Below are 27,938 nucleotides of genomic sequence, written 5' to 3' on the forward strand. Positions count from 1 at the left end.
TGCTTTTCATAGTAACAACAGAAGAACTTTTTCTCTTGAGTTTGATTTTAACACTTGCGAGTGTTAGTGTATTAGTACGAACCTTCTTTTTTCCAAGCAAACTCGCAAATAAAAGTGTTAGTTAAAAGTTCACTCATAATGGTGTGACTTCTGCTATGATCACGGTATGCAGCATTGAATATTCACAGGATCTGTTTTGTGCTTTATTTGTGGCTAGTGTTTGTGATATATTAAGTGTACGTGGTTTAGTGTGTGAGGCTCATAATCTCTAGGTCGCAGATCGAACCCGAGACGCAGCCGACGTTTTGAGAATAAGCAAACACTTTTTGTATTGAGTTTTGCTTGAAAAAAATAGGGATAGGGTTGAAACGCTCAAACCTCATTAAGCCACAGAAAACGCATTTTAACTCATATTATACTTGATAGCTCTACTGAAACTCTTTAAGACTACTTACTAATTTTGGCATCCTTTTCAGGATAGAAAAGTTTTTTTTCGATAGAATTGGTGACAAATAAGATCTGCCCAAATTTTTTTGCAACCATATCGATTTAAATTTTTGCAGGATACAATTCCGATCATCCGAAAGTAACAGAAATTAATTTAGTTTATTTGTTAGTATTTTGAGTTGGAATGATTTTGATATTTGTTTTACTGCTGTTTTACATCCAATTTATTACGTAAGGTTTCAAAATACGAATTAATAAAAGTGCAGTTTTCGTCAAATTTTTGCGAATTTTACTAAGTAATTTCATGCATTACGCTGTAAATTGCTCCAGTGATTTGTTTCAATCGATTTTCTCGCTAATGGAAGTGAACTCAGTAAGTCAAAAACGAATTTTTGATTTAAGTTTGAACCCAAAATTAGTTGTTTTGCTGCCCTTACTAGAATTTTTTTGATGAAAATTAAAATTCATGGATAAGGTCGTGGGGATTTTTTTTTTTACTTTTTTTATACTGGCAAAATCGTCTTCTCCGGTTTTGAAAAATGTAAAAACTTTCTGCGTGTTCTATGTTGTACCATTACAGAAAGATCTGCCAGGCTTTATTATAAAAAAAACGATAAGTGACAAAATCTGCAAAAAAGGAGAAAGTTCAGGTTGACATAATTTGCGCTAATTTAAGACAAAACTTATTCGGAGTCTTATTCGGTGCCAATCTATACTAATTTTGAGGGGGGAGCGCGCGCCGAAAAACGCGGCGATTTTTTGGTCGAAATTTTCCAAAAAAAGCTTCAAAACGCCTTTTTGGCCTTTTTTCGAAATTTTGCCTGCGGCGCAGAAAGTTTTGCCAAAACAGGGTCTTTTTAGTTCTATGGGAGAGCTCGGAAAATCAAATTGGTCGACCTCAAAAAAAGGTCAAAACAAACAAACCTGGGACATTTTTGTTCCATTGCTTCAAATGATGCAATTTTTTTTATGGTACCAATTTAGAACGCAAATCTGCGCATATGCTTAAGACCTTGAAACCCTAAACAAATATAATTCAGAAAACCCTGGTAGAGCCTGTAGAGAACATGATATTCGAACATTTGTTAATTTCTTCGTGTGAATTTAATTCAAAAAGAATAATTATTTCTACAGTTTTTCATTTTTGGGATAGAAGCGGAATTGGTTCTATATCTAATTCAAGTATTCGAACAAGACGTCTGTTTTGGTGAGCAGAACTATCACCAGAAAAGAGACGACGTATGTTCCAGCCACCCATGAAGTGTGCACGTTGATGTAAAGCAGCTTGGGCTGAAAAAAAAAAGATAATTAAGTTCATTTTTTTAATCGAAAGGTGCCTGTCTGCAAGGGGTTATCTATTTTATTTAGCCATTCGTACAATAAAGATGTAAATCTATCTTTGCTTACAATTTTTTCAATGCCTTCAGTGTTTAAAACTACAATGCATAAATTGGGTCTATTGAAGTATTTAAGACTACAACTAATCAAAAGAGTCACAAGCGACTTTAGAAAACTTTCAGCGTCGGTCGGCAGTAAATTGGCTTTTTTGTGCGGCGAGGGGAGGTTTTCGCCACTCCTCTCTTCATTAGATTTGCCTTGCAGAAAATAATCTTAAAAGTGAAAAAAATTATCTAAAAAAATATCTAAAACTTTTAGATCAGCCCTTGCGTATATATTTATCTAAAACGTGAACCTGTATTCGTATGATGTTGAGATATGTGATGAATGAGTCGACATCACTTGTGGCGGCGGAGGGATACCCGAATGCACGCATCTCCGCCGCCGCCTTCCGCAGTCTCCGCTCGTGTTCAGTTATTATACATGCCTGAAATTTAAAGTTAAGTGGATGACCAGGAAAAATCGTATTAATTGAAATAAAGTAAATCATATAAAATATAATTTTCAAGTCTGAAAATTGTTTTTTGCTACTTTTCTTTGCTTGTAAATATTACTGTAAAATTATATCAATTACATGCAAGATAAAGGAACTGTAAGATTTTGATTTTTTTTCTTTAAATCTATTATATATTTTTCTGTATAAATGTTGCTTAGATTAAACAATCAGGTCCATATAAGATTAAACAATCAGGTCCACGGGGATTCACTACCCTGAAATTCTCCCTACCGTTAAAATTCTCACCATATCAGCATAATAGCCTCTCGTATTGAGTGATGGGCTGGAAGCGTAATTGCCAACAAGATCTGATTTGGAAAAAATTCCGAATCTGGTAAATTAGCAGACTTACAGGCAAGAGTATGCTTGAGAAAATGAATAGCCAGTAGATGGACATTGCCAGTCGATAGAGTAGGCTATCGTACCATTCCAGCTCCAGAACAGACAACTCGTACATCTCTGAAATAGCTGTGAAATTAGGAAACCGTACAGGCTGTTTTTCATTCACGGTGGGTCTCGAACCTCAAACCTCTGGATTTAAAGGCTGAAGTCATTCACGATGAGTGTCCACTGTTTTCTGATTTGTATATTTTACATATTTTCTAGATATCTCAATCAGGTTCGCACCTAGGTTTTTTGAGGGATGGGGGTGTGAGAAATTTTAATTATTTTATGTCGAGCTTTTTTCTGTTTTGTTAGATTGATCTAGCTAATTTTTGCAAGCTTTCTCAAAGACTATAGGGACCATATTTTGCCAAAGTTTTCTACGGCCTCGGCGAATGTTCCAAAAAGGGCCAAAACGCCCTCTTTTTTTTTGAGAGTTTTGTCCTCAAAAGTTTGTTTATTTTTCGGTGATCACTCCACCCTCAAAGTAAATTTACTGTTGGTCACAAAAATATTATCGTAAATTGATCATAAACTAATGTCGTAAAATAATTCCCAAAGAGGAAACCCTTTGATTAGTCAAGAAGTTGAATGACTGACGAAAGAAGCGTCCCCAATCAAATCCGAGCGCTCCCAGAGCAAAATCAAAACACTATTTTTGGAAAAAAGGCCAAAAATGCCGTTTTGGAAATTTTGAGAACTAACCAAAAAATTGCGTTTTTTGGCGCGCGTTTTCGTTGAATTTTAGAGCATATTGGCGCGTCTCTTCAAAATAAATATGTAAGGGCAAAATGTGCTTCTGATCTTGATCATGTTTCACGAAGAAAGATCAAGGGTTGAGACAAGGCAACAATTCATCGCAAGCAACCATTCGTTGCATTCATAAAAAATTTTTATTCGCAGCACGCGTCTACTTGTAGCAAGCGACAATAAAAACCTTGATCAGATCAAAAGAAATTGGATGAAAAGATTACATTCAAGAACAAAAAAATTAAACACAAAAATGAACAAGAGACCCTCAAGTTGCTTGAGAAAATTAATTTTGCTATATTTTTTAAGCAATTCAACTAATCAGGCTTGGCTTTTTTTGTATTTTAGGAACTTAGCTGCTTTTTTCCGGCAGTTATTCTCATCATTTTCTTCTCCGACAGACTCTTTTCTTTTCTCAGGAAATTGATCATTTTGCGAATGGTTGGTTGAGCATATCCCATCCACGTCTTGAAGGCCCTATCTTTTGCCAATTTTTGACCAATTCGTTTGTTTTCTGTGTGCCATTCTTGGCGTTTTTGAACTGATTCCAGAGTGAAATAGGGAATTGCCCAACACCTCAGCGTCCTCAGAGGATAGTTGCAATCCACCATGATTCAAAATAATCGACGTTATCGAGTAAAAAAACTTGTTCCGTATCGGAAAGAAAGTAAGTTACTCCCTCAGGGTCTCACTTAACTTCAAAGGTACGACAAGGTCTTCATTTGATTGGGAGCAGAATCAGTTGGTCGTGTTTGCTGAACAGATCTGGCGAGTTAATTGTTCTTAGGCAAGTTAACAACTGTTTCGAGGCTAAAATTCCCTCGTTTTTCACGTAATTCATCCTGAGAGGCTCTACTGTTGTTTTTCCTTTCTCTTTGATAACAAGTTTGATCCTGAGATCTTTTTTTTTTCAAACAGGCCAAGAAAATATTTTTGATCCCCCAAAAAATAACCCAATCTTTAAAGAAAAATATCTTGTTCGAGTGGTTTTATTTTTTTCTTACTGGTCTCGGTCAATTTTCCCTCCACAGAAACGCATGCTTTGTAGTCACATCAATTTAATGTTGCAAAACAATTAAAAACTAGAAATTTTTCAATTTTGAAAATATAATTTTGCGCACATGTCAAAGTTTGTGACTATATCACTCTCTTTTCAACTTCTTCTCGCATGGAATATTTTCGTGGCCGGATGTGCTGACGGCTATGCTGACTATTTCATCTGCGATGCTGGCAACAGAAGCTTTACACGGTCTCTTTTTGGTTTTTAACTCAAGATTGGTGCTATTTCAAAATTTTGATCGCTCGCTGGAATTTTATCCCCCCACAACCACCGCAAAAATTTTTGCTCATTCTGCATTGTTTTTAATCCCACTAAATAGCAATTTTTTGTGCTGTTAATTGTTGCTTGCTACGAATTGACGCCTGGTGTGAATTGTCTCCTTTTAAAATCTTCAAATCGTCACCCGCGATCAGTTCTCACGTGCGACGACTCGATTTTTTGATGCTTATTCAGAGCTGAGGTTTTTTTTTCTGGTATACATCTCGAAAAAAAGATGACTCTTTTTCCTTTTCCCCCCACCTCAAACAACATGAACGATTAACGAGTGATTTTAGAAGGTTCATTATCAGGACCAAATATGTTTGCCATAGCCTAATTAGTCCGCATGTCATTTTTTTAATAACAATTGAACAATGTAAACGAAATTTTCAGGTGAAGGAAAAAGAGCCAAAAAGATTCGTTTTTCTCAAAAACCTTTTTGGTTAGAAAAACCTCAAAATTCATATTCAAAAAATGAATATGCTTTTCCCATTATAGCACCCCCAGTGTAGAAAGAAATGAAGAGCGGACCGAATTTGTAACATCACACCAAAAACACCAAAAAACACTTAATTTACCATTACACCAGAAAATACCGAATTGCGGTCAAATTTCTAGTATAAAAACACTAAATTCGAGCCCTTACAAAAAAAAACACAAAATGTGTTCCGAAATTTTAGGGAAAAAAAACACCAAATTCGGGCCAAATTTGTTAGAAAAAACACCAAATTCGGGCCAACATTGATTCTTCCCTTTGTGAAGTTGATTACCGAAAGTGAAGTTTGCCACTCCGGAGAGGAGAGCCATGGCTGTGACCTTGGAGGGGAAGCCATTCAGACTGCTCACCGTCGCTTGCATGAACTGCACGTCCTAAACAAGCCACACAAACTAAGTCATTCCACTTAGTCTTGAATTTGGTAGGCTCCCAAGATTATAACCCCATGTCGTTTCAAACGAGTGTTTTTGAATTAAAATTTTGATTTTTAAGAAACAAATTTAGAGTAAAATGAGTATACACGGCAAATAAGTCCCAATCTGACAAACCACCCCCATTTTTTTGCTATTTTTTGTACTGTCTAAGGCATGAGGAAAGTAATGCATATTTTCAAGTTCTATATTTTCACGCATATAATTTCACAAAAAATTGTTGCAGGTGAAATGTTTTTTAACTTTGAGATCAAAATCAATAGCTTTCAAACTTCATGAAAAACTACGTCGAAATTGCTAAAGAAGAAGCCGAAATAAATTCGCTAGAAGAAAAATACCACCCGAAGTGATGATCATTATTCACCTTCTTTGACAGCAAAATTTGGCTCTTGTAACGTTTTGCATTTACAGCACCCTATTGTTCTCATTTTTGGATGTATGGCAAAACCCAACTGCAAACACATTTAATTTGTCTGCATTTATAATCTTTTAAAATTATTGGTTCACACACATTATCTATCATGTCGGTGGGGGAGGGGGGTTTGGGGTGTTAGAAAACGCGAGGGGGTGTAAAAGGTGGGGGTGGTGTTGAAAAAAAAGCGCGGTAAAGCGTTGCAGTTATTTACCCTTATGGCGTCTGTGAGCGTAACTGCTCTCTGTAGAATATCGGAGACGAGACACTGGATGTCAAACACTATGATGGTACAGAACCAGAAGTAGTGTAACACCAACACTGAGTACACCACAGTGTAGAGCAGACATCCAAGTACCATGCAGACTTCAAGGGCTGCTATCATAGCTATGCGGTAGCCGCCTCTGAAATTAGTTATATCCATTTGTAATTTAATTACATTTTATTATCACTTGTTAACACTTGTGAGAGCAAGTATGCGTCTTATCGGTGACAGGAGATTTTTTCCATTAAAAAGTGGAAATGGCCTTACAAGTGCTGCACAAACTTTTTTTTTCTTGACATCTTTTTTTAAATTTTTTTTCGGTTAAACGGTCGTCTAGCTAAGAATTGTCTGCTTAGTTACCGCTTGATAAAAACTGAGCTACAAAAAAATTAACGCTGGCTATTTTGTTTCTCCTCGTGTTTTTTCTTTTATGGAACTCCACTCAAGAAAAACGCATGTTTTTTTCGAATTTTGTTAAAGTTTTATTTAGACTAATTCGTCTATTTTCTTTTGGCCAGCTGTGTGATATTTTTTGATCGTTCAAAACTCGTTTCGCGTTTGTGTAGTTAAATATATAATTAGTATTTCTTGAATAAACCTTTTTCTATGTTATTTATGGGCTTTATTTTTGTTTTAAAATTTTTGAAACACTGAAGTTTTTTGTTGTGCAAACGTTCATATTCCAGTAGCCATCATTAAAATTAAAATGCAGTTCCGAGTTCTCGGCCATCACTTTAAAAAAAATTGAATAAAGAATCTAGACAAGTAGAAAAAATTCATCGTAAAAACTGGAAGAGCGTCTCTTTTTCCTCAAGGATGAATAGTCCTACTGTCGCAGCGCAAATGTAAATATTAGTTCATTGTGCTGTTTCTGCATGTAAAAACTAATGGCCGAGCGAAGAATTTAGTTATAGCACTAGTCAAATCACCAAGTATTCGCCGTTAATTGAGCCAGCTGGCATCCGTCGCTCGACTGGGTGCATCAGACGTTTGGTTAATACCGATTTCGATAGCAAGCATCCAATTATAGTTGAATGTTTGTTTTTACTTGATTGTGGTTGTTTGGTTATTGATTAGACACTTGCACGTTAAGAAATTCCACCAAGGCGTGGGTTGCATGCGTGCAGATGTTAGTTTGAAATACGTTGTGTTAAATTGGCGCTGTTTGCTGCAAATTATTGAAAATTCCTGCATTACGTTGGGTTACAAGCAACCTCCTTTCCCTAACACAAGTGTTGATTACTTTGTGCCGTTCCTAGTTCCGATCGGCAGAAGTACGGAAAAGAGACGGTTTTTTTGTTTATCTATCTCACCACTAGAGCAGTACACATTGAAGTACTTCCCTCTCTCAACGCAAGCTCTTGTGTTATGGGCGTGGAGAAGTTTAATACACGGCGTGGGATTCCAACTACCTTCATGTCCGACAACGGCATGAACTTTTTTGGCGCTCAGAAAGAGCTCTTAGCTTGCATTGAAAGTTGGAACAAGCTCGCTCGCGCAGTTTTTGTCCAGAAAGGGATCAAGTGGACGTTCAATCCTCCCAACGCATCGCAACACGGCGGCTCTTGGGAGCGGTTGGTTAGAAGTGTCAAGCATGGAATGTATGGCCTCTTAGGAAACAGAAGAATAACTGAGGAGTTTCTAGGAACCACACTTTGCCTTGTTGAGCAGTCATTTAACGCAACACCGATCACATACGCTAGTTTCAACCCGCTAGATTTAGAGGCGCTGACCCAAGAGCTCCTATACTGGGTCAACACGCAGCGAGTTTTCCGTCGCCAAGTTTTGAAGAAAACTTCGACCGTAAGAAGCCGTACGCTAGAGCGCAATCATACGCTAACGCAATATGGACACGTTCGATATGGGAATATGTTCCTTCCCTCAATAAGAGGGCAAAGTGGCAAACCACTCAGATGTTAAGTTGAGAGCCGGCGAATTGGTTTAGGTCATAGAGCCTGACAGCCCACGTGGACATTACCCACTCGCGCGTAACGTTAGACTGCACTACAGCAAGGACGGATGCGCGAGATCCGCTGAAATAAAGACCGTACGAAGCGAACTGACCTGCCAGACCGTAAAGCTCGTTCCGGTTCTTCCTTCTTTGGTGGCGGAGGATGATGCAGCGCAAATGTAAATATTAGTTCAGCGTGCTGTTTCTGCATATAAGAACTAATGAACAAGGGGTCTAGGACAAAAGCTAGACATAATGGTCGACTGGTTCGGCTTGGGTTCGAGTCCTCCATGCCCCTACCTTTATACAGGTAAACCCGAGGTGCTACAGCTCACTTGACTTTTCTAACCATTTTTTTCTTATAATACGGTTCAGCTTTGATTAAGGCTGACGGAAAAAAAGTGCAATTTTTCTCGAGTACAAAACTGGCCATTGTTATGGCCGTTGTTACCGATGTAAAAGTATGTTCGGAATTGTTATGTATATGAATTTTCCGGAGTTATTTTGTCGAGAAAATGCTCGTTAGTTCAATCGTTTGAAATTTGATATTTTTTTTGATTTGTTGAGATTAACGCGCACTCCTACCTTCTAACAAGTTATATAAAAACCATTCGGGGGTTTTGAACATATTAGAGGAGTAGTGTTAGATTTAAGACTTCGCGTAAAGAGGAAGAAAAGTGGTTGACGGTGCTTCCAGGCAGTGAAAACTAGATTGGACTCTTTTTGATTTTTGCTCAAACACTTTCCAAAATGATGTTTAGAATAAATTCTGCTGTTATACATCACACGAAAACATGCCAATGTGAATAAGTGAACATATCTGAGTATTTTTCTACAAGCAAATGACCTGATAGGGACAATATTGGGCAAATTGAATGGTAATTTTACGAGGGGTGGCAAACTGGAAAAGAGCCGGAATTGGTTTACCTACTTGAACACTTTGTTGAAGCTTTCCATAAATTTTGAATGTTGGTCGGAAAAAGTGAATTTGAATCTCTCTGGAGCGAGGTAACTGGTGGCCATCGCAATCCAGGCTATTGCACCGAATATGAAAGAAGCTAGCACGAACAATCTAAAAAATTAATATTTTGAATTTTAAAATTCCAAATCGAGCTCTATTTCGTATTTCAGAGTTTTTACTGACCTCATTTTTCGCACAAATTTTGGAGTCTGAAGCTTGCCAATTTGTGATCTTTGAGCTCGCATGAAGACCTATATTTAGAAAAAAAATTAAATCTAACTTTCGCTTAGAAAACGAGTCCGAGGTTGGTTTTTTTAATTTGAAAAATTATTGTCAAAATTGTCATATTTTCAATCACTGTTTTTAGGTATCAATAACACTCTTTACTATTGATTTTAATAATAGCATTAGTTCTGCTCTCAATTGAACTCCGTTCTAAAATATGAAAGTCGAGGCTTCTTCTTCTTAGTTGAGGCGAGTTTTTAGTGCAAAGCCTCAAAACAAACAAAAACCCGCGGTAAAAAAAACAAGACTGTTCATTATAAATAAAGATTCATGGACAGGATGAAAATAATCAACATACAAGATGCTTAGCTCAAACTTGGATCAAATGAGCTCGCTATGATTGCCTTAAAGCAACGAATCAGCACGGGAGAGGGGAGGGGGGTTGGGCAAAGTGTTCATGCCAGTGATTGACCTACTTTTTCTAGGGCGATGTAGAGACTTTCGCTGCGGTGGAATCTGGTATACCAAAACACAGACAAATACAGAAAAAAGTTGATAATGTAATCCAGAGTGTAATTTGAGAAGATATTTGAGCATCCTTGGTACACTGGTGAAGACGAACTGTTGCCTGATGTGTCGCTATTGTCTGACTAAAATGAACACTGTTTGAGTTTTGTTGAAAGCCCGCACTTACGTCCCACAGAGACAAAAACTGATAAAAGCCGAATAAATACAGAAAATTTACAGATTATCTTAAGTATAGAATCGATTTATCTGCGCCATTTTGCAAACAATAATCAATTCTGTACAGATAGAATCCATTTTTTTCCACCAAAAATAAATGGATTTTATCGCCAAAATAATCGATTTTTCTATTCTTTAAAACCTGTATATAATCTGCAGATAATCTGCATACAGTCAGTATACAATCTTTATACAATAGAATCTGTAGGTAATAATAGATTTGTTAAGATAATCTGTAGATAATATGTATATAATCTGTATAAAATGTGTATCAAATTGTTTATATTGCCTAAAACCTATAGGGTTGGTAACAATTTCAATTTTGATCTTTCAAAATTTAAAATAAAGATGTTTTTTTGGCAAATTCAACAAAAAAGTTGCAATCAGGAAAAATTATCCTCAGTTTTATAGTGAGCTGAACTCACTTGAGGAAAATTGGTTACCGCAAACTACAAGTTTCAAGAGATCCCTCTAAGATTTTGCATTCTAAGGGTTTCCGCCGTAAGAAACGTACTTTTGTGCAAAACTTCTTCAAATGCCATTCGAAAGATCAACCTGTTCAGCGCAGTTTTTTTCAGAAAAAACATCAATAAAAAATTTTGAAAATTGACACCGAGAAATTTTTTGCTGCAACTTATTTATACATTAAGAAAATAAATAATTTCTTCAGATCAAACATCAGTACAAAAATTTCAATAAAAGCCTGCATCATAATTTTGTTTCAATATACGCATTCTATCTGATTGGCGAGAATGTTGAGAAAATCAGTTTTTAATCTGTATATAATATGTATATAGTCTGTATATAATCTGTATTCTTTCTGTATACAGTCTGTGTATAATATGCATACAGTCCGTATAAATTCTGTAGAAAATGTGTATAAATTCTGGTCATAGTATGCATAAATTTTGATACAGAAAAAACAGTTTTAGAGTGTTTTGGCTATGATTATATAATGAATAAATTTAGTATAAAACATTTTCAAAACAAAATGTATTACAATCAATAATTATAACTTAATCGAAGTTACAACAGATCTGAAATCTGTATATATTTTTTTATAGATAATCGATTTTTATCCATTTTTGTCATTGCGGGGTATAATGGATCGAAATCGATTATAATACTTTTCCGAGACAAAAATAAACCTTTATAGTCGACGAGGGATGTAAAATTTAGACCGACGGTAAATTCAGATGTAAAATTATTAGTAGATGATAATTTCAGTTTTTTCTATGTGATTCAATTTAATCGATTACAAATTTTTTTTTGAAGGTCTGTCCCTTTCATGGATCAACCGTACAATTCCCTTTCACCGTAAGTAACCTACCTTAGAATGCCCTCCGTAGAAAGCATGTATTAAATCTGAAAATCGATTCTGTAAAGCATGCATTTCATGAAATCGCGCAATATAAATTAGTTTCTACTTTTTTGTATGCAGATTGCCATTTTTGAATGGCTAATATTTGTTTAGATTACTGTTTCATTTCTTATTTTTTCAGTAAACACTTAATTTTGAATGAATCCAGGCTCTCTCAAGTTTATTTCTTGAAAAATTTATAGTTTCTCCCCCTAATTTGATTGGGGGGAGGAAATTGGACGGTTAATCCCCATCCAGTTTTTAGCTGATAAACCTTGAAATTTTTCATAGTCGCTTTGGCGCCAAGATATGCTAATTCTGAGAAAAAAGCGATCGATTAAACTTCAAAAAATTAGGCTTCCAGTAACCGTTCGACACAGGGCCTAACATTGCTGAGCTTAACTTGTTTTTTTTTCAAAATATGATCTTTGTTGTGTTTAAGGATTGCTGAAAAAAATCAATTTGATCAACCAAAAAAAGTAGTTTTTGAAAATCTGACCCATACAAGAAAATTTTATACCCTCGCCTGTTTACCTCAATTAGCAGGTTTACTTGAGGAAGGGGATATAGGGATGGAGATAGCAATTTTTCAAATCGCCATTGAAAGAAAAATTTTTTTCTATAAGAATTGTAATGAGAAACTTAAACGGCGTGAAAACGTACAATAAAACAAGTAAACTTAAAGTCGAAAAACGGCCATTATGGGCGCATTTTAATCCATTTTGTTACAACTTTCAAAGACAGTAGGGTAACACATATATTGAAGATTTTTTTTTGCAGTTTTCATGATTAAAATTAAAGTTTTTGACGGTTTTTATTTTCCACATTGAAAAAATTATTTGTGTCATGGTTATAGATAATAAAAAGTAGTATTTTAATAGCAAAATTTTCATTAAATCACGATGATTGAAATAGGTCAAATTGATCAAATTTTTAGATTTATACGCGCTTTCTTATCGATTGATCGTATAATGTTCATTGAGTCAGCGGCAAATTGATCAGCTCTCAAAGGAATTCCAACTGGGCTGACAAACAAAACGCTTATCACGCAATTTCATAAAAGTAAATTGCTACACCATACAATTCCGAAAAGGAAAGCATGGAACAATGCTTATCGTACAAATTGCATATGGTAAAATTATATTTAGAAGGCTTAAAAATTCATAACGATACAAAAACTTTCAATTTTTTGGTTCGCAAAATCAGTTTATGCTTAAGAAAATTGGGTGCAAAAATTTATATATGCTTGTCCATTGCCCAAAACCAGATTTCATAATTTTTTTGCTTATGTATGGTAAAAAAAACGTTTGCTTGTCAGAACAAAACAGGCCACAATTTCAAATCCCACCTCAACTTTTTCGCAATAGAAGCTTTTTAACGATACAAAAACTTTCGATTTTTCTATGAGGGAAAGGACCAACATACGAGCTGTACAGCTCATCCCGGCGAACCGCTGTTGTGCCCCTGCTTAAGAAACATATGTATTTTTTTGTTTATATTTCTGGGCTGGGTAATGTTGCCTCACCCTCAAAAAACGAGCACAAATCATGGTGGGCATCAAACATACGACCTTTCGAATCATTTTACGAGAAGAATTTTTTCGTTCTTGGAAATTGTAAAAGAAGTTTTGGTCAACCTAGGAGAATACTTTTTTTTGAAACTCATAGTTAAATGAAAAGTTGTATGAAACTTGAACAAATAAAAACTTAAAACAATTTTTATGAAAATAAAAGAGCAATTTTATAGAACAAATTTGCGTCCTCAATTCTCAATATTTCGTAATAGAATAATAGGGAATAAAATTGGTCGAATTTCTACGAAAATTAGGACCAGTTTTGTGGTTGAATTTATAAACGATTGGGTTCATTACTTTTTATTACGCTAAAATAGGTTCAAGTGGCTTTTTTTTAGTGAAATATAGACTCAATTAACATGCGCGATGGAAAAAAAAGGCTGAAATGGGGACCAAGCCTCCACCAAATTTGCGGACCAAATTTAATTTTGTAAGTTTACTCACCTTAGCGCGTGGGGCAATACATAGCACTACACTGAGAATGTAATAAGATAGCAATAGGAACAGCACCAACACAGGGTAGCACAGATTGTACAATCTACAGGATATCTTTTTCAGCCTCCGACTGCTGCTTCCAGGCTCTAGCTTATACCATCCGAGCTAGAAAAATAAGCCAAAAAAAGGTGGATCAAAGATAATCGAACCTGGCTTCTTTTAGTTTTTTCTTGGGCCAAAAATAAGGTGGATCAAAGATAAACGATCCTGACTTGTCTTTTATCTGAAATGCAAATCTCAAAGAAATCGAAATATACGCATCTGAGTTTTTGAAAGTAAATGAATAGCCGGAAATTAGGTTAACAAACAAGTTTGATTAGTCAACCTGCGTTGTTTACTTTTCTTTGGCGCGATATTAAAAAAACCTCCAGTCTGAATTAATTTCAGACATCAAATCCTTGTAGCGTTATTGCTCTTCGCTTGTTTTTTATTAATCTTTTCATGTTTTGAAAAAAGTCTCGGCCGGTAAAACCCAAACCAAATTCTGCATCTAGCTTTAGCGGTTTCTGCATGAACCACAAAGAAGACAGTTGAGTTTCCGATTACCAAAAAACATGATCAAAAACTAGTTATCACAAATGTGAAGATCCCGTATAAAATGCAGAACTGAATTTAGTTGTCTATTTTGACAGTTTATTAAATCCTAAGTGATTTTTTTGTCTTATGCATAGAAATGATTAAATAAAGAACGAGCCCTTTTTAAAGTTTTTTCTTGTTGTGGCTCGTCATTTTTTCTGCGTTCCGTAGCCTGAATTTGCGTTTGTTATTTGACATTGCGTCAAGAATTTCTTAATCGCTGATTATTTCCTTAAAAAGTAAGCATGGTCGCTGCCGCCTTTAGATTTTAGTAATTAACTTCAATAGTTCATTTGCAACTCCCTGATGTAACAGAACCTCAACTTGTCGTTTAGTTTTCGGAGAATGCCTGTTTTTCACAAATTGAAGCCATTTCGAAGTATCAGCTTTTTTTAATTCCAATTTTTACTAATTCGGCTAAGTAGCAGCTCCATGTATCAATGCAGCATCTAAATTTTTTGGTTGAAAATAAGTTTTGTGAATGATTAGAAGTTGACTATGAGTAAATATTTGCCGCAAATGGTACATAATCGACGCATTTCGATATATTCTTTTAAAAAAATTGCATATGCAACTTGAAACTCAGTTGATCATCCAGATAGGGGCCAAGATACTATTGGGACGTTTCTTTAATTAGATTGATCATTTGGGTTTGTTTGGTCTGAATTCTATATCTACTGTTTCAGCCTGGCTAAGAGTTAATTTATTTTCAATCAGCCAAGTTTTAACACTTTCTAAATCGTTTGCTTTTGCATCTCTTCCATTTTTTTGTAGAAAAAAGGCTGCAATCATCGGCGTAGAGAGTTAGATACAGAATTAAAATTAACGGCCCCAAAACTGACCCCTGAGGAACTCCATAGTTGACAGGTTTTGAACTCGATACCATGTTCTCTACTGATAACTTCATTTTGAAATCGATCTTTCAGAAACTTTGATATCAATTTTTCCGCATTCATCTTAATCCATAAGCTCATCCTTTCTTTGCAAGATTTTCATGGTCTACAGTGTCAAAAGTTTCTGAAAGATCAAGCATTGTACAAGTCATTGTATCTTTGTTGCTTGATACATTCAGCCTCACTTACTACGAAAACCAAAATTTTCAATCAATCTTTATGTAATGCCGTAAAACTCGTCAAATGATACTGGATGCCCTTTTAATTAATTGCAGTTGATAGCTAAACAATTGAGTACCGTCAAAAAAGGTTAGAGGCCTTGCATAACGAAACAGTACTAACAAATCGAAGTCCAACAACTGTCTAAATGTGAGTGCCTTAGAAGTTTTCAGAAATGTGAGCTTTACAGGGACATTAAACCAACTTTGAAATAAATAAAAATAGATCTCAAGAAAAAAGCCCTGTGGTAAGCATGTGTAAACTGATAACCATTTAGTAGTTTTTGGGCCTAAAAAAAAACTTTTTTTGGCTTAAGCGCATGGAAGTCTGTTCGATAGAATAGTTTGAACCCAACATAACGAGATCCAGTTTTGGTTATAAACAACCCCAAAAGTTTGCTCAAGGCGCCAAAATCGTTTAAATTTGAGGGCGGAGCCTGCAAAGAAAAAATGCGTTTTTGGGTCTTATTCTCCCAAAAATGCCCCCAAACGGTTTTGTTGGCCAGCTTGTTTTTTAATTCCAACTTTTTTTGCAAAATAGGGTCTAAATTGTGTTAAAAATAGGGAGCGAAAAACAAGTCGACAAAATTAACCAAAAAAAAATTTCGAAAAACCATCTCCTTTGAAATTTCCTGGCAGATCACTGGTAACCTACCATCAATTTCACCCATCTGTCGAATCCCATGAGACTCAGTCGTGCTTTCTCGTCAAATGGAGACCCATCCCATGGCTGATTAGTATTATCCAGAACCTATAACATTTATTACTAATTAGGTTAAGTCTAGTTATCGACCAGGGAATATAGAGAAGCGCGTGGCTGAACTTTGCTTAATGTCTTTATATTTATTTTTCTATTTATTTTAAAAAAGAAAAGGACAAATATAGAAGCTGTTTGGTTCTTACGTTGCGTTCAGCTTAAGAACTACATCCATATTTTCCAGACTTTTTTGCGGGCTGCGAATTATTGTCTCACCCACAGTAAGGAACACAGATCACGGTCAGTTAACTTTTGCTAGTGGAGTGATACTTTAAGTATGATTGGCTCAGCTTCCTCTTTAATTATAACTGGAGCCTCCAACAGGGTCTTTTTAGTGCTTTGGGAGAGCTCGGAAAACCATTTTGGTCGACCTACATCTTATTTTGGAAAACCATCTAGGTCGACTGATTTTTTGAAGATCCACCAATGACTGGAGGAATATTTTTTTCAAAGCTTCAACTTTTTCAATTTGTTGGACAGGGGCGGATCTAAGATTTTCTCGAGGGGGGGGGGGGCGGAATTTCAAAAAATTTTCGAAATTTTGTCGACTTTTTTTTAGGTCGACCAAATTGGTTTTCCGAGCTCTCCCAAAGCACTAAAAAGTTCCTTTGTTGGCCAAACTAAACTTTCTGCGCCACCAAAGTTTGGCCAAAATTTCTGTTTTTTCGGCGTGCGCTCCCCTCTTAAAATTAGTATATATTGTGGGGCCAAAGGCGCCTTTAGAAAAGTTTTAGGGTCCGTCAGCCAACATTGGATATCTGAAAATAGTTCAAAGGGGGGACCCTTTGTGTCGGTAAGGGGTCGAATCCCTGAGAAGGGGGGCGTCCGCCCCCCCCCCCCCCTAAATCCACCCCTGTTGCTGGACATTATTTGACGACTGGTCTTAAGGTTTTCCGTTTTTTTGTTGAATATTGAATGTTGACACGACTATACTTGACCGCTATAGACGCAAAATTGAAGTGCCTACCCAGTTAGTATGATTCAATATTGAAATAAAAAGTTGCTCCCCAAGAAATATCAGGCTATAAACGTTCACTCACCATTGAACATTGTATTTGTTTCAAATTATAATCCGAATTTTTTATATAAAATTTATGAAATAGCATTTTGAAATGAAATAGCCTTTTGATAGGGTCTGCTATTGTAAACTGTCGCCCTAGTTTCTTAACCAATTTTCTGCTGTAAAAACTTGAGAAGCGCCCTTGGAAACAAAGCGCCATAGTTCCTATTACACGCTACAGCAAAACTGGTCTGAGTTCAAATTCTTACAATTATTTCTCCGAGCACCGAGTGGACGAGTGAGCGCTCTAGATTCCCACTCGTATTCAGTCGTATCTCTATGTCGCTGTCGCCGAGACTGATGTCGGGTCTGAAGCTACTGGCGATGGTGGATCTCATGCGCTCTGGGTCTATGCTCACGGCTGAGTTGGTGTAAGAAATGATTCTGTCCTCGGGACTGTTGAGTGTCTGCCCTGAAAAAAAAGAGTTTTAACCCGCTAACGGACAAAAAAGCGATCACGAATTTGTTTGAATCTGTGTTTGAATCTGTGTTTGATCTTCCCAGCTATTCGGAAACACTATAAAGGCACTATTTGTCACTTTTTGCACCGTAAGCAAAATAAAAAAATCAGGCCAAAAATGAAGTTTCAGGGCCCTAGTTGAAAAGTTCTGACGAAAAGATTTGAAAAAGTAAGCTGGAAAACAATCATCTGAAACAAAGCAGCGTAATTTTCGGAAAAAAATCCATGACCAGATCGAGAAATTCAGTTTTGGACTCTACGCTCAAAAGAGAACACAATGGCAGTGCCTACGGAGTTGCAATTCATGGAACAACTGTAATAATCATAGGCCGATTTTTTTGATCAGCTCATTTGGTAAAGTTTTTGAGAGGCTGTTGTCTAATAGATTAGTCCATTTTTTTGAAGAGTTTTTTTTCTCTTCACTGAGTGTCATTTTGGCTTTCGTAAAGGTTATTCTACAACTGCTGCGGTAGTTTTTTTGCTAAATGAACTTCAAGTCGGAATCATTACAAGAAAAAGCCATCTGCTTGTTTTATTGACCTAAAGAAAGCGTTTGGTACAGTCAACCACCGGTAATTAATTCTGAAATTAAAACAAAATTTATGAGATAATTTCAGTCAAAAACTGCAACATCAGATTCAATTGTGTTAAGCAACAACACATGTAAACAGGTTTTGGCCATGAAGTATTTATGAAAATTGGTTGATGAAAAACTGAGTGTTAATCCTCTCATTAAATACTTTTCATGCAAATTATCGAAATTTTGTGGTCTTTTATATAGGATCATCGTGTTATATATACGTGTTTTATCGTAAGCATCTATTTAATTACCACAAAAGTTTCAAAAAATTAATTATTCAGTATGGTGTTTTGATATACGGTTGCTCAAACGAAACTAGTCTGAATCAGGTATTAAAAAATCAAAAACTAATAAAAAAGAATAAAACTTTTCAAATGGTGCGTGATTCCGTTCGGAACTTGTTGATTGAAAGTAAAATATCCGGTGTTTTTGAAATGCACCACTTTGTATGAACCGTTAAAAGACGTAGTCAAACAGCTCTTGAAAAAATGCAATTTAAATTTTTTGAATCTTGTACAACCCGTTCGGACTTTGTGATGAACCTCAAGTTTTTTTTCTTTTCATTTTAAGGGAACAGGTGTCAAAATATTGCTACTAAAAAGGATGATTAAAGTTTACAACCTCTTGAATGTTTTGAAATAATTTGAAAATGTACCTGATATCGAATAATGATAGCGCTTTAATTGCTATATTCACAGGATATTAAACTGCTACTTTTTGATGAAAGAGATTTACACGACATTGGGTTTAAAAACAAAAAACAATGCAATTTACACGAGTTATTTCGGTGTTGAGAGAGCAGTTCGATAAAAGCTTTGATACTCTACAACCAAGCTTTATTGTGGATCTGTTTTCTGGTTTTCTGCGAAATTCGGAACCAAATTTAAATCGATGAGGCTTCAGTTAAGGCCGCTTTTTGATTGCTTGAAAGGAATTGAATATATCAATGCGCTCAAGCAAAACTTCAATTCATTTCAATCCTCTACTGTCGATTCAGCTCATTGACACTTTCAAAAGTCGCACTCCCCAAATCTGTTACATTGCGAGGCCAAGCTGTGCATTTTTTGAATTATAGGCGGATTTTGAAACAGATCAGTATCAGATTTGTTGCGGAATCCGCAACATTACTACTAGTCTTTGATCTTCTTTACTTTTTTGGATTCCACAAACAAATAGCGAAAACACTGTACTGCTAAAACTCACTCGAAGATTAGGCTAATTTGCGGAATCCGCAGCAATATTTGTGGAATGCGGAACAATTTGTGGAATCCTTAAACAAATATTACAAATATTACAAAATTGAGCTGTTGCCGAATCCTCAACTTATGGGGAATCCGCAACTTGTAAGCGGAATCATCAAATTGTAAGCGGAAACCTCGAATTGTAAGCGGAAACCGCATTTTGATTGCGGATTCCAGTTAAATGTTTTGCAGCGTTTTAAACTAAATCATTTAACTACACAGAAACTAGCAAGTAAATGAAATCTTTCTGTTAGGCGTGAAGAGAGATAGAATAATAGCTAGCCTGTAGCAATAGTTTCATAACGACAAAATGTTTTCACGGGACCTCTCACTCAAAAAACCACAGAACTATCTTATCTCAAATACTGATGATGTGAAGTCTCCTCCAATAATCCTCTGAACCTGAACCATCTCATCTCAAAAACTGATGAAATGAAATCTCCTCCAATAAAACTCTGAATCACCTCATCTCTAAAATACTGATGATTTGAAATCTCATCCAGTAAACGTCTGAACCATCTCAGCTCAAATACGGATGATAAATTCTGAACCAAATACTGAACCATTAAAGATTTTTCATCAATCCTGAACACTTCAAGAAACTCATTTGAGGAAATTTTCTGAGTGATCGATACTTAAATATTTAAGGTTGAAGGTGACATCGACTGATTTAGTTTACCAATGTTTCAAGTTTTGGTCGTGAATTCCACTGACGATGGTTATTTCCTCTTTCTTATATTCCGCATTGTCATAGATATTAATTTCAGCTCTAGATTTTAATTGTTCATATGCAAGCTTAGTAATAAAGAAAATAGCGGAATCCACGGATTCCACTTAAATTTTTCGGAATCCACTTACAGTTGCGGAATCCAGAACAACTACCTTACAAATGCGCCGACAAAAGTTACGTTACAGGTATTTGTACGCGGAATTCACGAAAAATTTGTAAGTGGAATCCGCAACATTTTGGACAGTTTAAAGATTTGTCTCTGGAATCCAGGAATATACATACACAAAATTGTGCAGCTATCCAGTGCACAGTTTGGCCTCGTAATGTACTTGAGACTACTTGAAGGTTGAATTCTGTGTTCTAATTTCGAAAGGGAACTTTAAACTGAAAGGGATCTACTCAACAATATCGGGAGATTGTTAAGTAGATTATCTTATTCGAATTTTTCTATCAATCAGAAAGCAACAAAATTAGAATTGTCAATAGAAAGCTCTCTGCTAATTTGCTGTATTTATTCATAGGGGAGATTCTTAAGTAGATACCATAGGGGGAGATTGTTAAGTAGACCCAGAAAAGACCCCTCCTTTTTACTTACTTTGAACTTCATAATATCTGGCTATTTCGGTTTCATCTATTGCACAATAAGACGAAGAGCCCGTTTCATCGAATGTGCCGTAATTAATCTTCGGGTCAACTTCTGGGCCATGTTGGGTTTGGAAGCTGACTGAATTAGTTGAAGATGGGTCACAATTTGAACTTTTTGTGTCTGAGTTATTAATGCTCATTTTGCTACTGCTTCATTAGAAGAACAGTAGTTATAAGTAGTTATAAGTCATAATAGTAGCTTGAAGCAGATTTAGCGCCTGTTCATACTATGGTTATACAGCATCAATGGTACTGCAGTTTTGTAAAGCCGTCTCGAAAGTAAACTTAACCAGAAAATAATTAGTTTGATCATGCCAAGAAACGCAATTGTAACTCTACGCGTCTATTTTACTCGCACTAATCAGAGGTCGGTTCAGATCATGCAAATTGATATAAAACTGAGATTAATAAAGGCTACCTAAATTCAAAATAATATCTTGACTATTTGTATTCAAAGTTAAGTCAAGTTCTGTAGATTTGCCATTCATCTTTCGAATCAAGTTTGATTTACCTTGATAAGTTAAACTTGAGGACATTTTAAATATGCAGTAGATTTATGCTTTGAACTCTCGGGAAATATTACACGCATATATCTTAGATTTAGATATCTGTAAATTGGTCAACACGTTTTTTTTTCGACACGACTGAAAATACCCTTTTTCCAAAAAGAGAAGATTGTAACTGGTTGCTTTGAGTGTAGCAAAAAACGGGATCTACTTAACAATTGCCCTACCCCGTTTAAGAAAGGGGAGGGGCAATTGTTAAGTAGATTAGAATAACGCATTTTTGACCAATAAGAATGCAGTAAAATTCTAATTCTCAATAGAAAGCTCAGTGCTAATTTACTGCTTTTATTAATAGGGGTGGCAAGTAGATACCAAGGGGGGGGGATTGTTAAGTGGATCCAAAAAACGTTCCGAGTACAGGTTGGCCGACTATTCGTAGCTGTCAAAATTTCGTTGCAGGAGACAGTTGTTTGAAAAAAAAATTGGGGCGCGCCTTGCCTGATTGGTAGTTTTTAAAAATATACTACGTTTCGAGGGTAAAATTGAAATCAAAATTGTGTTCTAGTTGGAGTTTTTGTTTGTTTTTGCAGAAAAGTTGAGTGTTGCTTTTTCTCACGTTATGGTGCGATTTGGCATTATTTGAGTTCTATTTGGTCTGAATTGATAGTGCTACATGATGTATCTAAGATGAATTTTAATGAAACGTTGAAAAAAAAGTTTTCAGAGAAGAAACTTTAAATTACATAGAAAAAGAAAACATATCTCTGCATTGTTTTTTAATTACCACACTCTCTTAAAAATGATATATAAACAATCGAAAACTGCATCGTATATAATTTTTGGGAAATTTCTTTTTTGGAACAGTTCTTTTACATTCGATTTTCTTTCAGGAATTCCATTGTCTTGAAAATGCCTTTTCGGATATATATAATAAAATCCTTTTTGTGCTCCTTTGCAGTAACCATCTGACTATCGGCTTTGAATCCTCAGCTCATAAATAAAAGAATAAATGCTTCATCAAATATTTTCCTATACTTTAATATAGGTCCATCTCCAGAAACTTCTAGAAATTGTTTGCTGAACTCTGCTGCTAAACTTGAACTTACCTGACTTCATGACATATTAGCAAAATGTCTTGCTACATAACCAGAGCATCTCTGTGCAACTAAAATTTCCAATGAAAGTCCTCTGTGAGGCTATATTCTTCCAATTATTCTGCTTTTTCGAGCGTTGCAACACGTTCAAGAGTAAAAATTAGTTTTTCCATCTGTCTTAAATAATCTCTCTAATAAGGCTATTCCAAAATCTTTCTATTATCTGATTGAACATAGTCGTATAGACTTCCTCAGGAGAATTTAAGTTTTCGAATCATGATTGGTTTTCATCTAATGCATTGAAATTTTTTAATATCACAGACCTTGTCAAAGAACTTATATCATGCCTTCAAAATTCTCAGAATTGCATGCTGCAGTATGAAGAATTGGAAAATGATGGGTTACATGTGCTCAATTGTAGATTTCAGCTAATCTCCTCCAACAAAGATGTTTGAACTAGGGTTCCTTGAAGGCTTTGTTGGTCTTCTGATACATTATTTGATAGCCGTAGAAGGACTTGCTTAGAAGATTTATTATTTATGTACCAACAACTGATAAAAAATTTTGAAACACTTTTTGAGGAGAGTATCGTAGAAAACGTGAATGTTGATTCACTGCAAGACAATCTTCATGTACAAAAAGAAAAGAAGAGAATAAATTAGCTAATTTTCTAGTTTGAACATTAAATTTTGCCTTCTCTGGGGATGTGTTTTTTTTGCTTAGATTTGCACAGATATCATTCAACAAATATCAATATTTATAATTTCCGGAGGAAAACCAGCAAAGTTTAATTTTAGTTCATCTTCAACAAGAATGTCACAAATATCTCATGAAAAAAATTCTAAAATTTCGTTTAGCTTTACAAAACAGAATTCGCTGAAGGTGATCAATAACTTTTTATTTTTAAAAGAAAATTTCCCGCCTTTTTTCATTTTTATGTTTTTTTTCTTTATATTCCCGTCTCATGTTATCTTTTTGTCCCTCTCAAGATTCTAATCCACCAAGGATAGTTTAGCTTCACGACTGTAGAAGAAAAGATAAGGACGTCCCATAGCTTTAAATAAGGCCTTAAAGGATCACAATAGCTGTCGACGTTGAAGCAATTTAAGTTATTTTCTGCTTACCAGATTGTTACAATTCTGAACCTCAAAATCTAATTTTTGACATCTAGTAAAGAACATGACCAAATTCTCAAAGCTACGAGTTCCATTATGTCTAGCTTTGAATGTCTGCATGTCGTTTTTTGACGAATTGAGTGAGAATTAAGTTGCTTTGCATCTACTAAAATGATTGGTTGGCAAATTGTAAGGCCTTTCCCAATCAAGTTCTCATCAATTACTGCCATTCGAGTGAAAACATTTAAAGATCCAAACGTCATGTTTTCGCATTAATTTAGAATTTGTTTTTGAAATTTTCGCCAATTGAGAAAATCTTGTAACTTGTAGGTTTGTGCAAAAAAAATTACTAGGTTTGATTGTGAGCATTTGTTTTTTATCATATCAATTCCATTGTTAAGATGAAATTCATTTTTATTCGTATAGCTCCAATAACTGGATCAGCATCCCTAATGTTGTATTATTGCAAAAAAAAAATTTAAGTACAGGCAATCCGTTTTATAACACATTCCTTTTAAAGTATTTTGATCCTCCCAATCCAATTTGTAGCTTCTTCAAAGCTTCTTTCTAATCAGTTCAGCTTCCTATTTTTCTTAAAGCAAAAAAAATATTCTCTAGAAAATCACTTGTCAATTATTTGAAAAACGCTCTCTGCGTTGGAAATTCTGGAAACTCAAGCTTGTCTGGGTTGCCACACCAGTAATAAAGAAAAATCCATTCATTTCGCTAGATTTGTAGGTCTTCAGAAAAAATTAGAGTTTTTGCCGATTTGCTAATTGCCTCTTGTTTCAAGCTTCAAAAATATCGCATTTTGTAAAAAGCAATACAAAAAAACCCACGCATTTCTTTCTAATCAGCCTGAATTCGTCTTAATACTCAAAATTATGCAGACGGTTTATTCAAAACTAAGACAGAATTCTGATTTCGGAATCCGATATACGTTTAAAGTAATCTCGTTACGGTTATAATTATATGCGAATATGTTTAGAGGTAACCTAATGAAAATTCTGATGGCAGAAGTTGAAATTTAAAAACGAGTATGCATTTTATCTGAGCGTTTTTAGAAACAAACTCCAATCAGAAAAGTTTTTAAAGAGTATTTGGAGTGGTAGTTGATTTTGTCTTTAGAAAAAAAAATGTCAAAGCAGAAACTTCAAAAATGATGCATTCAAGAAAGCAGCAAATACGCAAACGTAATCATAATCAGAATATTTATCTAGAAAAATGTAAATCTTAAACAACATATGGTCGAACAAACTGTGCCAGCAGTTTTTATACTACAGCCAGTTACACAAACAGAACTTGGTTTATACACAGACTTAAAAAACAATGAACCTTCAATACGGAATAAAATAAAAACAAATATCTCTAGCCCAACAAAACAAATTTCAACAAACAACTTCAATACTATGACACCAATTTAAAGTAAACTTTTCTAACTCAGATGCCTCCAAGAAAAACTTTCATCTCCATAGACTAAATGCAAGTCGATATTTTAGATTGACACGTTTTTTCTACCGATTCAGTTTTCCACACTTGCAAGTAAGTTCTTTACACGAATAGCAGCGGTTGACTTACTTCAAATAGAAACTAAAATTTTTATACGTCTTATGCTAAATATTTATCTAGCAGGGGTAATGATGAGGCTGTCAATGAATCATGAAACACAAAAAAGCGTTTTATCAGTTTATTTCATCAAAGTAGTGAATCTGATATCATAAAAATTAATTCGTAGGGGGTTCATTTTGTGTGAAAGATACCACAACATAAATCTTTTAAAGGGGTACTATCAATTAAATGTTGGTGAGATTCTTGGAGCGATATTTAATAATTTCAACTCCCAAGTTAATCAAATAAGTTATATGAGCTTATCGCATCAGCAAGAGTACCAAAAACCAAACATTATAATTTTAGTCACCTTATGATGATAATAACCTGTTCCGAGGAGGTTGTTCAGAAAATTGAAAAATATTATATTTGCGAAAACTAATAATTGTTTCTTGACACAATAAATCCAAATTTCATTCTAGTCATCTTTTTTGTTAATCTCTTGTTGAAATTGAAAAGTACTCTTGTTCCTGTTATTCACAAAAAATTGTTTAATTACCATCTTATTGCCAAGCTAGTCTCTTAGTTGATGTTCGATATATTAGGAACTCAGTTATCCGCATTCCCGAGGTTGGACACTTTTTTATGTATCCAATACCCCCAACAAATTGTACTTTATGTTAGAATGATAATCTTTTACGGGAGGACCTTTGCCCAAATCAAAGGATTCCAGCGCACTTTCAATCTCGCCAATTTTTTCAAAATGATCCGCGTTTTATTAAAACATTTCAAAACAAAAAACAATGGCGAACTGCACAGCACCATTATTAAACCAGCCAACAAATACTGGTATCGAATTGTATGTCTTGCAAACAGCCTAACAGTTCGCATTACTTACATCAGATTGATTAAGCCTTGATAATGACAACTGATTCTCCCCTTTGTTTAAAAATTTGTGATCAAATAAATAATTCGCATACAAAATTACCTCCACAGCTGCCACACTTGGTTATGATAAATTCAAGCTAAAAGCTAATACACCAATTGCAAAAATTCCTCGCTTATTTGTAGGCAGATTAATTATGTGATAGTTAAGACGTCAAGAATACGATGTCTGCAATATCTGCAACCAATTAGTGTTCGCCAGAAATAAGCGGAGAAGTGGGTATATGATATTTAAAAGTCTTTTTATTACTGTTTGCAATAATTGCATTTAAAAAAGTAAATTTTTCTGCCCTATCTATTGTTCCCAATTTCTGATTGGTAATTTTTCAGCATTAATTCCGTTAGTTTACTGGCAAAATAATGCCCTGTTTGTCTGGAATTGGAATTAACCGTTCAATGGAGGAAACTCCGCAGAAGGAAATGTCCGCAAACTTTCCATTCTATTGGTACTGATTTTTTTTAAAGATTCTCAAGTCCAAAACTAGCTGGCTTTTGACAAGTTTTTATTCCGAACATGCCGAATGGAATTTTACGTCCGAAACTTAGGTTTAATTTACAAATGTAACATTCGTACAAGCTAAAACACTAGCGATGAAGTTATTAGTCAAGTTTTATGAAAAAATTCGTTTCACTCATTGGACTTTCAAAGACGACGCTTGAAAATTGTGCATACAGCTATTTTTTAAAACTGCAAGCGCAGTGAAGCGTGGTCATATGATAAATGAACACCTTCACAAAGTTTTTTTTTAACCATAATTGCATAAAAAATTGCACAATTTTCTTGCCAATTTTTGTAGGTAAAATAATCATTCCTATCAAAAAATGAAGATGAGCCATCTCATATGTTGCCAATTATGCTGTTTATTGAAAAATTAAAACTAAATTGTTTTGTTTGGTTCTGGACGCTGATTTAATTATTGATTATAACCTTCTCATGGAAGTGGACGATTTCTAAGCGTTCACAATTCTTTATCTAGAACTGAGATCAAAAGCTGTTGAAGTTTTTTTGCACCGGATACAGTCGCGGTCTTCATGAAGAACAAACATTTACTGTCAAAACTATTATGATGCTCAAACTATTAATGCGTTGCTCTACAACGAAGGTCTTATAAACATCCATTTTTCGACCTTCAACCGTATGAAAAACTAAATGTTGCCCAAAACAATACAAACAACTTACTTTTTTTGTGAATACAATCATTCAACTTAATCACCAATACTTCCAAAACTTTGTTCATTTTACCAAACTTTTTTACAGTACTTACAAAAACCTATCAGCCAACCTACCCTTGAATGACCCGTTTTTTACCTACAAAAATCTAAATATAAAAAAGAACATAGTACCCGTCAGAATACACCCCACTGCATCTGTATAGACTGCCATTAACCGAACTCTAGCCCATTTTTCCAAACACGGTGAAATCCAATGCCAGATTTGCCAGTTCTCACATTTTACTCGTTCCTTTGCCCATTTTTCCAAGGTAGTTTATGTTACAATGTAACAACTTGACCGAGGTTGCATCTTGCGGAAAAATTCGAACTAGCAGTATGGCAATTTATCGACACCTCACAGTTGCCATTCAAATATCTTGTATTGTACAGAACGTCTCCCATCTACAACTCAAATTTGCCCAAAGTTTTGAATCCCTTACAATTTGTCCAACCAGTAGAATTAATCCTTCAAAGCTAATAGACTATTCACATACAATTTTTTTCTACTTCTCAGAAGTGGTAAGGCATCATGCTTCAAAAAAGCCACTCACAAATCGATATACCATTTTATTTAAAAACTTTTTTTCCCATTCGTTTTTTTGTATAATAACATAAGACACAAAATCTTCTTTAGATTGAAGCTATTTTATAC

General features: G+C 35.1%; 1 protein-coding gene across 1 annotated transcript in view; it reads right to left on the bottom strand.

Annotated features, from left to right (window-relative positions):
- Positions 1–1,515: 1,515 nt before the first annotated feature.
- LOC134848173 (uncharacterized) overlaps positions 1,516–27,938 on the bottom strand; it is a 40,117-nt gene continuing 13,694 nt past the window's right edge. The window contains exons 3-13 of the mRNA XM_063865536.1: positions 17,420–17,622; positions 16,049–16,144; positions 13,656–13,811; positions 10,011–10,184; positions 9,493–9,560; positions 9,280–9,420; positions 6,347–6,536; positions 5,564–5,663; positions 2,694–2,800; positions 2,141–2,272; positions 1,516–1,737 (exon numbers count right to left, since the gene is read on the bottom strand). Of these exons, the coding sequence (XP_063721606.1) occupies positions 1,621–1,737; positions 2,141–2,272; positions 2,694–2,800; positions 5,564–5,663; positions 6,347–6,536; positions 9,280–9,420; positions 9,493–9,560; positions 10,011–10,184; positions 13,656–13,811; positions 16,049–16,144; positions 17,420–17,622 (1,484 nt within the window). The 3' untranslated portion in view covers positions 1,516–1,620. The remainder of the gene's footprint in view (positions 1,738–2,140; positions 2,273–2,693; positions 2,801–5,563; positions 5,664–6,346; positions 6,537–9,279; positions 9,421–9,492; positions 9,561–10,010; positions 10,185–13,655; positions 13,812–16,048; positions 16,145–17,419; positions 17,623–27,938) is intronic.

The sequence above is a fragment of the Symsagittifera roscoffensis genome, chromosome 6 (genome assembly GCF_963678635.1).
Source record: "Symsagittifera roscoffensis chromosome 6, txSymRosc1.1, whole genome shotgun sequence".
Lineage (NCBI taxonomy): Eukaryota > Metazoa > Xenacoelomorpha > Acoela > Convolutidae > Symsagittifera > Symsagittifera roscoffensis.